General features: G+C 44.0%; 1 protein-coding gene across 1 annotated transcript; it reads right to left on the reverse strand.

Moving 5' to 3' along the window:
• Positions 1–350: 350 nt before the first annotated feature.
• On the reverse strand, positions 351–5436 carry LOC308677883 (trafficking regulator of GLUT4 1-like). The gene is made up of 3 exons (XM_081344578.1): positions 4147–5436; positions 2390–2522; positions 351–743 (listed from the first exon to the last, which is right to left on the reverse strand). Exons 1-3 carry the CDS (start codon positions 4726–4728, stop codon positions 733–735), a joined length of 726 nt encoding a protein of 241 aa, XP_081200704.1. The 5' UTR covers positions 4729–5436; the 3' UTR covers positions 351–732.
• Between the last annotated feature and the right edge of the window lie 5626 nt (positions 5437–11062).

Raw genomic sequence — 11062 nt, forward strand, 5'->3', positions numbered from 1 at the left:
GTCTTATAGGTGTGCAAACACACCTATTTGAATTATACTCCACCTGGATCCCTCATCTTTGAAGTTGTGGTAAGTTGCTCTAAGTTGCTCCATCACTGCCAGTTTGTAAACCAATTCATGGCTCTGAGCCCACTCCTGCACATCCCTGTCTGTTGTCTTTTGTAAACACCACAGAGGAGAGATCAGATTTTCCTCTTTTCCAAGGCTCTTTCTTTTCCTTTGTTCCCAGCAAAAACGTGTAAACATGCTCCCCCCCACTATCTTCATAGGGGCTGTGGGGGGGGGAAGAGCTTTTCTCCAGAAGTTTCTTGTAAACATGGAACATTGAAAGAGTTTTATTTGCTGTTGAAATTTGGCAGTCGATGGAAGATGGGCAGGCAGGTCATCGGTTGAACCGATGGATGGATGGACGGAGGGATGAAAAGAAAATGAGAGAGAAAGAGAGAGACTGTGGGAGAGAAAGTGGCAAACCTGCTCCTCCTTTTTCCTTCTTTCTCCATTGGATGGGGAGGGGGGTTGCTTCCAGTTTCTGCGGTTTTCTTTCATTTGCGTTTCCCCCCCTCTCTCTCTCTCCCTCTCGTTTCCATCCTTGTGCTCTTGCTTTGTATGGTTCTGGGATGCAGGGAAGGTGGGTGGGATGAGAAGGGATGGGTGCGCTGTAGTCATACAGGTCCCCTGCTCCAAAGGTGGAAATTTTGAGGCTAGGGGTGCAGTAGCAGCCAAGGGCTGCCTTCACTGAAAGACTGGGAAGGAGAAAGGTTTGAGGGAAAGGGGACAAGGGCAAAGGAATCGAGGAGGGGAGGATGAACACAGGAAAAAAGAGCAAAACAAGGGACTTATTTACTATTTGTTGAGAAACATGAGGGATTAGTATCTCAGATGTGCTCAATTCACCCTCCCTACCCCTGGCACTCATTGGAACCCGAAGCATGCAGGAGCAGACCATTAGGAAAAGCAAAGGGGAGATTCATGATGTTACTTCAAGGGAAGTTGTGAGATTCAGGTGTGTGCAGGGGTCAAAAAAGTCAAAATGGCAGGTGTGATCATGTGATCAAAGCCCCACCCTCTTTTTATACAGATTGCACAGGTGATATATAGAAAGATTTGGTCTAGTGCAGGGGTATCTCTTTTATGACTCGTGGACTTCAGCTCCCAGAATTCCTGAGCCAGCATGGCTCAGTATGGAAACCTCTCCATTTCTCCTCAGCATGGCTAGCTCAGGAATTCTGGGAGTTGAAGTCCACAAGTCATAAAAGAGCCAAGGTTTCCTACCCCTGGTCTAGTGGTTAAGGCACCAGGCTAGAAATCAAGAGATTATGAGTTCTAATCCTCCCTTAGCATGAAATCTGGCTGGCTGACCTAGGGCCTATCACTCTCTCTTAGCCCATCCCACCCCACCAGGTTGTTGTGGGCAAATTAGGAGGAAGAGGGAATACTGTGTGTGTATATACCACCTTGAGTTATGTATAAAAGTAATAACAGCGGCAAATGAATAAATAGACCAGGTGTGGCTTTGATGCCCTGACTGCAATTTTGACTTCTTTTTTTTTTGCTATCGTCAGTGGTAAAGGTCTTAGGCTGGGGCTTTATCTATTATAATTAATATTGATAATTATATCTTATCTGGTTACCTCAAAGTCTCACAATGCTCTGGTTGGCTCATAGGCCTCCCCAGAAAAAAGACTGACCCCCCCCCCAAAAAAAGAGTTTTTCTGGAGCAGCTGCAGGTTTTAATAAGAATGCTGATTTCCATGAGCCAGATTTTGTACTGTAGATGTGGGCTGCTTCTCTGTCAATGATCTTTTGGGTCATAATTATGTAACTTCTTGCCACAACAAGACTCTTCAATGTATTATGATGATGATGATGATTATAGCAGTTTATTTCTCTTGGGGGAACATTAGCAGCCATTAATGGTTGCAGCACAATCAACACAGTACCTCATCTGGCTTTGTCCTCCCCAGTGGGGTCCACTCCACAGAGTATCAACATAGACTCCATTTTAAGAAAAGGAAGTCTTTATTCTGAAATCATCTTCTGAAGTAATCCAAAACAGTGTTCCTCAACCAAGAAGGGAGAACTTCAACTCCCAGAACTCCCAAGCCAGGATGCTGGCTGGAGAATTCTGGGACTTGAACTCCACACATCTTAAAATTGCTGAGATTTGGAATCACTGGTCTAAAATCTAAGCATCACAACTCCCTAGAGCAGGGCTCTTCAAACTTGGCCCCTTTATGACTTGTGGACTTCCACTCCCAGAATTCCTCAGCCAGCGTGCCTGGCTGAGGAATTCTGGGAGTTGAAGTCCACAAGTCATAAAAGGGCCAAGTTTGAAAAACCCTGCTCTAGAGAAATCCTCCCGTCATGCAGTGCTTTCCTGTCCACTCACCTCCAAAATTGATGGCACAAGAGGCCACAATGATGAGCAAGCCCCCGACCAGGGCCACGACACTCAGCAGCTTTGCTACCCGTCCCAAGCGCCGAGCCCCATCAATGTCTCCCTGCTGAAAGCTGTTACGGGACTGAAGAGGGAACAAAAAGAAAAATGATGTTAAAAATATAAGAGCTCACCTGAGCACCTCAACCATTTCCACATGACCCCTGGGCATTTTTTCAAGCTCTGACTGAAAGACTGCAAAGGCCATGTTTGATTTAGAGACCCAGAAGAAGGAGAAGCTGAGATATTAACCGTTAGACAGCTTCTCAATCAGGCATGAAAAAATCATCTACTGGGGCAGGGGTGTCAAACTCAATTTCACTGAGGGCCGCATCAACATTGCAGTTGCCCTCAGGGGGCCAAGTGGGTATGGCCAGGGTGTGCGTGGCCTACTGGGTGGGCGTGGCTAGAGTGTGTATGGCCTACTGGGTGGGCGTGGCCAGCTCTACATCGTTCGCATCAAGGGTGCCTATGGGGGCCTGGGCAGGAGTGGGACAGATTTGAGGGTCTCTGGCAGAAGGAGGGTCTCTGGCCAGGGCCAAGGCAGTGGGGACCGTTCCCTCACTGTTTCCAGGATGGCTTCGTGGGCCACATGAAACCACTTCGCGGGCCGGCTCTGGCTCCCGGGCCTTGTGTTTGACATGTCTGTACCGGGGTATCTGAAAAGTCAGGATGACAGCCTGAACCACGCAATCAAACCCATCCCCTCTTTATGTGCATTAACTGCATGGTTGTGACACCACTTTGACTTTTTGCCCCCCTCCCCTCAGATCCTTGCCCACTAAGCCGAACTTGTTTGCACGATAGATTTATTTTTTTTTCATTTGTGCATATGCGCACATATATAGACAGATTAGCATGTGCAAATTTTACACAGGCCACAGCATTGTACTGTCCTTTCTTTTTTGACAAAGCAAGTGGGATCTATTTCTCCCCTGGCACAAGGGGCCAAAAATGGAAATCGAAGAGAATACAGGTAGTCCTCGACTTACAGACACAGTTGGGATCAGAATTTCTGTTTGTTAAGCGAGGCACTTGTTAAGTGAGTTGAGACCGATTTTAGGATCTGTTTTGCCACACACCTTAAGCAAATCACTGCAGTTGTTAAGGGAATCTAGCTTTCCCCATTGACTTCATTTGTCAGAAAGGCAGCTGGGAAGGTCACAAATGGCAAAGTCACCTGACTCCGAGAAACTCCAATTGTTTGAAACACAAGCTGATTGCCAAGTGCCTGAATTTTGATCACATGATGTGGGGATGCTGTGACAGTCATAAATGTGAGGACCAGTTGTAAGTAACTTATTTCAGTGCTGTTGTAACTGCAGATGGTCACTGAACCAATGGTTGTAAATTGAGGACTGCCTGTATCTTTGGCTCAGGGTTGAACTGTGGGTCCTTGCTGCTCTCTGAGCTTGGTTCTTTGTTTGCAGACATCTCCTTACCCAAATAGGCAACATCATCAGTGTGAGGGGGAGTGGAGCTTGCTTCCTGTTTATATACAGTAGCTTATCCTGCCTGTTCCACTCCTGCATGAGTAAGTGTACTTCTCTTCTTTTGTCTCGTGGGGATGAAGTGTTGGATGCAGCAGTAGGTAGGCTGGGTGGAAAGGGTGCATGCAAACCAGCATTCAGCCATGCTGGGGAAAGCGTTTTGCAGGATCCGTGTAGCCGGTGGTTCTTTTAATTGCCCAATCCCGCCTAGGCACTTACCATGACCGAGTACACGAAGGCCACAATGTTGATCGGCCAGATGGGGCAAAAGCAGGACAGAGCAGCCAAGAATATGTAGTCTCTGGGTTTTGCCCCAGCCTCCCCAGCTGCCGAACCAGTTGCTGAGGCCTGCCGACTCAGACTGGCCCGCGAAGATGCTGCTGTGCCCGCAATATGCACCTGAGAGCCGCACAAGCTGCCCCTCGCAACTGCCCGCGGGCCTCCATTGACGCTGTTCTGTGGCTTCAGGTCGTTCAGCGACGCTGACTTGGACCGTGCCGGGGGGCTGCCAGGAGGGGCTGGGGTGGTTCCTAATTCCTCCGCTGAGCCGGCCCTCAGCCCCAAAGGATCCCCATTCAGTTGTGGTCCCCCCACATTCTCCTCTTCAACGGTGACAGTCACCAGCATGGATGACGGAGGGGCTTCTGGTGCTGGGGGGCTACGAGGTGGAGGTTCCAGCTCTGGTTGTTGCTCCAGCTTTCCCTCTGGCTCAGTTTTTGGCTCCGGCTCTTTCTTCTCTCCTTCATCTTGCTTTGCCTCTGGCTCTGGAGGAGCCTCATTCTTCTCCACATCATCTGACATGACAGGCAAGGATCTGGGGGAAATTAGAGGAGGCTTGAATTCAATAACATCAAACTAGGAGATACCATAAAACTAGGTAGAGGACAGGAAGGCCTGGAGGAGCGTTGTCCATGGGCTCACGATGGGTCGGAAACAACTTCGCAGCTAACAACAACAACAACAGGAGATACCTTGGATTGCATCAACCCCAGAGCTTGCTCTCTATGTCTGAATTGCCGTGAGGAAAACAGGAAATAATAGAGACCCTCTTTCCATGTCTTTCAACCCGAGACTCCAAGATTTTCAAGGAGACCTTTAGAATTCCTAAAGTGATAATTTGGGGATAAGGACTTGGACACGGAAATGGCTATTAGCAGAGAAACGTCTGCAATCCTCCCACAAAGGATGAAGGGCTGCAAATGTTGATGGAGTTAGCAGAGATGGCTAAATCGACTGCTTTGGTTATAGAAAAGAACACAATTAATTTTGTTGCTACTAAGAAACCTCTTCTGGACTTTGTGCTTGAGCTAGAAAAAAAATATGAAACTTCTGATTTTGGGTTTTGCTGACTAGATAGATTTCTTGATATAGAAACGGCTACCATATAGCACGGTGTTATATAAAAATAAAAAGTCAAGGTGTTATTACCTTGTTCTACTGGGCCAAAAGGAGTCAGAAGTCAATCCTTTTTTTCCCCCCTCCTTTACCTAACACTTTTTTCTTCCCCTATTTTCACATTATCTTCGTTTTCTTTGTTTCTCTGTATTTTGTATTTTGATTAACTAATAAAATTTCCGGGGGGGGGGGGAAAGAGAAATGTTTGCAATCCCTTTGATCTCTTCATACTGCCAGGAACGGATATTGTCTCCTCTGCATGTGATTGGTTTTCCAGGGTCGGAGTGAAGGTAAATTAAAAACCGCTGGTGAAAGTCAACACGAGGGTTTGACGTCTGTTTTTCAGAAATAATAACAAGACAAGAGGATGTTGACAGCAGCAATATATGCTGCTGAAATGAAGAAGGGTGTGAGGTTTATTCAATTCCAGTACTTGAAACAACATTTATGACTTCCAAATTTCCATCTAGCGCTGGTACACACAAACACGCAAAACTACAAAAGGTCCAGGTCTTCCTCCTTCCTCTATTTTCTGCAGAGTAATAGAATTAAGCTTTCATATGAGGTACATTTTGGATGGAAATTTGCATTTTAGAAATAATGGCTTTTATTATGTTTAGAATAATAAATCCAGAACTGGCGTTCCTTAGTTACTTTTTAAAACTGCCTTTCATTTTTCCGTAGTATTAAATTTGGGGGGAAAAACCCATCATCCTATTGATCAGAAATTGATATACTGACATTTTATGTATGCATATTAAATATAAATTCATTTGGATTTCTATAATAAATAGACAAATTGAGCCTTGGTGGAGCAGTGGGCTAATGCCTCCTTAAGTAACACCAGCTGCCTGCAATTAGTGCAGGTTCGCATCCCACCAGGCTCAAGGTTGACTCAGCCTTCCATCCTTCTGAGGTAGGTAAAATGAGGACCCAGATTGTTGGGGGCAATAAGCTGACTTTGTAATAATGCCGCTTGGGGGGGGGGGCGAAAGCCCTAATAAGCAGGCATATACATAGAATGAAGGCTATTGCTAAGCACATTGATTTGCGCTTTAGATTGTAAGCCGCCCTGAGTCTTCGGAGAAGGGCGGGATATAAATGGGATTAAATAAATAAATAAATAAATAAATAAATAATGTTTAGTAAGGCATAGATTGTATACATATTACTTTGAGCTTCTGCATTCTAGTTTGAGCTTCCTTTGCACAAGGCTTTCTCACACTTTGAATTGATTTTCCCCCCCCAAATAACAATTAAACTGAAGAGTTATAGCTAACATAAGGATGAAACGTGAAGATCCAGCCCAAGGACACCTTACCACCAACACAGCCTCATACAGATAGTCCTTGACTTATGACCACAATTGAGCCCAAAATTTATGTTGCTAAGCAAGACATTTGTTGAGTTTTGCCCCTTTTTACGGCCCTTCTTGCCACAGTTGTTAAGTGAATCACTGCATCTGTTAACTGCATTAGTAACACAGTTGTTAAGTGAACCCGGCTTCTCCACTGACTTTGCTTATCAGAAGGTCGCAAAAGGTGATCACACGACCCCGGGACACTGCAACCGTCATAAATATGAGACAGTTATCAAGTATAAGATTTTGATCACTTGGCCGTGGAGATACTGCAATGGTCATAGGTACAAAACCGGTTATAAGTCATTTTTTTCAGTGCCGTTGTAACTTCGGACGGCCACTAAACAAACTATTGTAAGTCAAGGACTACCTGTATCCCCATCCACCATCTTTCACCTCATTCTGAGGTGTTGAGAGTCAGCCTGAATGATGGTGGGAAGAACAGTGATGAGTTCCAGACATCAGATGAAACCTGACCCATTGTGATTGCCATGTGGAAGAAGAAAAGCTCTGAGATTTACGTGTAGTAGCTAATCTGAAATTGAACAGAATTTCAAACTGTCAGCTTAACTTTTCAGGTTGACTTGAGAGGGCTTATGCTGGCTAAGCTTATGCTTATGCTGGCTAACATAATTTAAGTTAAGTATGCCAACATCAATCCAACATAGAGTTGAATAATAGGTGAGAGAAAGGGAAACAAAGAGGAATTTCACGTTTGGGAGACAAGATTTAATAATAATTTTAAAAATACACCCTCGTGTTGCGATGCACACCTGGTGACTTCACAAATGCCTCTACTATTGGTCTAGGCCAGAGGTGGAGAACTACAGCTCCTTTATCACTTGTGGACTTCAACTCCCATAATTCGGGAATTTGGGGAGTTGAAGTCCACAAGTCACAAACTGGCCATAGTCCCCCCCACCTTGGGTCTAGGCCAGGGGTAGGCAACCTTGGATCTTTTATGGCTCATGGAGTTCAACTCCCAGAATTCCTGAGCCAGCCATGCTGAGGGGAAAGGGAGAGGTTTCCAAGCTGAGCCATGCTGGCTGAGGAATTCTGGGAGTGGAAGTCCACAAATCATAAAAGGACTAGGTTTGAAGACCCCTGCACTAGGATAAGCGGTCCTAACCTGTGCTGGCAGAGTAAAAAAAACTCCAACCATTGGGATCCAGAAAAAGAGCCTCTCTGCTGTAGCACCCGCCCTTTGGAACATTCTGCCCTCTGGGATGAGATCTGGTCCTAACTCCTATCCTTCCACAAGGACCTGAAGATCTGACTCTGCCAGATAGCCTGGCAACCCAATGGGAAAGTTCTACAGTGGAGGTGGTTGCTTTTATTACTGTAAGATGCCTAGAGCAGCCTCATGGTGAGATAAGCACCAAATAAATTGAACAAATAGAGGAAAATAAATAAATCTATAGAAGTGAGTTACTGCTGTTTTTTATTTTTTTATTTTTTATTTTAATTCCATTTATATCCCGCCTTCTCCGAAGACTCAGGGCGGCTTACAAGCTTAGCAGTAGCCTTCATTCTATGTATATGCCTGCTTATTAGGGCTTTCACACACACACCCAAGCGGCATTATTACAAAGTCAGCTTAATTGCCCCCAACAATCTGGGTCCTCATTTTACCTACCTCGGAAGGATGGAAGGCTGAGTCAACCTTGAGCCTGGTGGGATGGGAACCTGCACTAATTGCAGGCAGCTGGTGTTACTTAAGGAGGCATTAGCCCACTGCTCCACCAAGGCTCCCAGATAGTGGTTTTTTAAAAAAATGTTAACCACCTTATCTGCTTTCCCAGGGCAACGCAATGGCTCAGTGGTTAAGACGCTGGACTTGTTGGCTGGATGGCCAACAGTTTGGGTTCAAGACTTAAGACCAAGTGCCGCGCAACAGAATCAAGGCCCATCTTCATCTAGCTTCCGCCCACCTAGCAGTTTGAAAGCATGCAAATGCAAGTAGATAAATAGGTACCACTTCAGTGGGGAGGAAGCTCCGCTATGTCATGCTGGCCACATGACCATGGGAACATCTTCGGACAGCACTGTCTGAATGGCCTTGAAACAGAGATGCTACCCCTTATAGTCAGCAATGATTAGTGGAGTAAAATCCACGGGGATTCCTCTCCTCTCCTTCTTTTCCTCTTTCCTTCTTTCTTTCCCTTCCCTTCCCTTCCCTTCCCTTCCCTTCCCTTCCCTTTCCTCCTTTCCTTTCCTTTCCTTTCCTTTCCTTTCCTTTCCTTTCCTTTCCTTTCCTTTCCTTTCCTTTCCTTTCCTTTCCTTTCCTTTCCTTTCCTTTCCTTTCCTATCCTATCCTGAGATTTCTTAATGATCCCCCTTTCAAATATTAACCAGGTTGTGCTTGCTTTTGGAGGTCAGCAGGACCATAATACCTAAATGTCAAAACTTGGGATACATTCAAAATTAATGTTTGAATACAAGCTAACATAAAGCCCTTCATCCTTACAACATGTTTAGGCATTTGCAAAATAAAGGAAAACTGCTAAGAAATAATATACTAAGACTTTTAAATATATATATAGACATTATTTTAATTTTAAAAACTTACATCATTCCTTCTCATCTCTGACATCCTGATATTCGAGCTTATAGCTTCTACCATTGTCAGCTAACGTGAAACTTTGGCAAGACCAGGCTGGGGAAGAAACTATTATAGTAATTCATAGTTCACAGGAACTATTGTGGTTGCACTGCAACTCACCAAGGATCAATAATTAGACAACACACACACACACACACACACACCATTTTCATTTTGGAATGCAGACCTAATATCAAGCTTATAGCAGGAGACATTTGGCTTATAGCCCCAAAACTGATTCCTAACTGTTTTTTATCTTACATAAAATGTATGCCCTCTTGCACCGATGCTGAGGATATAAAAGAGTTGTGGGCACTCATGGAGAGGAGGGAGCCTCAGCTGTGTTAAATTCTTCAGGCTTTCAATTCCTACTGCTTCCTTTCCAGGTTCAAGACTTTTGCATCCCTCTTTTCATGCAGACACGAAACTGGGAAGAGGAAGCTGATGTGGACCTTTCCGCCAGGTTCGATGGTCAGGGATTCATCTTAAGATCCAACTCCCTGCTCAGTGGCCATTCCTGATACGTATTTAAAAACAGGTCTGAGGCATTCACACGTGCCCTTCTTAGGCATAAGTTAAAGATGCAAATTGTTTCTTAAACTGGCCTTGCATTACGACTTGCCTTGCTTGGTGTGAGCAGGTTTGCCTGATGCTCATCTGCCATGCAGACTGCTATAATTCCTGCATTGGTGTCTTCCAGATTGGAGGCTTGTAATGCACTTTTTATGGAGCTAAAGGCAGTTCAGGAACTTCATCTAGGGTCGAGTGTGGCAGGCTAATGGAAGCAATTTAATGGTCTCACCCATCATCCATTTGTGAAGTCTGCATAAATTGCTGATTAGTTTCTCAGCTCAGTTCAATACTGGATCCTCCCTCTTAACTCTGTAATTGCTAGAGTTCAAATGATCCATGGAAAAAAAAATCCTTCTGCAAGAAAGTAATTTCCTCTCCCACCCCAGCCTGCCTCTTCAGATCCTACAAAGTGGTTTGATTCACTTCCAGTAGAAGTAAATGTTTTCCATTGGAAGGTCAGATTTACCAGAAACTCTTTAGATGGCACAACTAGCTTTTTCCCCAAAATGTCTTTTCAAAAATGTGTTAAGAATTTGCAGAAGGTGACCCTCATTATCGCTTCTTAATTCTTGTTAGCCCCGTTCTTGATACATGGTTGCCAATTTTCCATTTTTATATCTACTTAATATTTCATTATTGGCACATGCGTTTTGTTTTTAAAACAATAAAACCATCTGAAGCTTTATAAACACTTTAGGCAGCTGTTAAATAAGGAAATAAAAACAAGATATAATTGTTGGGATATTTTCCCCAAGAACTGCCAGACATTAAGCTTAAAGCACCAAAACTGATTCTTATCTTACATAAAATACTGTAGTTAACTGTAAATCAAGATTAGGAGCTATGATTCAGAGGAATATGTGGAAGTTCAACAGTACATATTATTAATTGTACATAAATTGTGCCTTCATTCAGTAATTCAAAATAATAGTCACCCAGTCTCTAAGCATATTCAGTCCAAGGGATAAATGAGACATCAGTTCACCTTTCAGTGCAAATTTAGTTTCAAACCAAAATGCAAACAACACTTAGTTGTTTGTTAAAAAAAATGCCGTTGTAGAGTTTTAAAGATGTAAAAATGTATAAATAAAAGGAAAGAGATCATAAAACGGTAATGATAAAAATGATATAGACACATATATTATGCAAGAAAAGGATTCCTTGAAAAAGTATGCCTAGGACAAAATTGTGTTCCAAAAAGTGCA

This window comes from Vipera berus (assembly GCF_964194415.1).
Source record: "Vipera berus genome assembly, chromosome: Z".
NCBI classification, from domain to species: Eukaryota; Metazoa; Chordata; class Lepidosauria; order Squamata; family Viperidae; genus Vipera; species Vipera berus.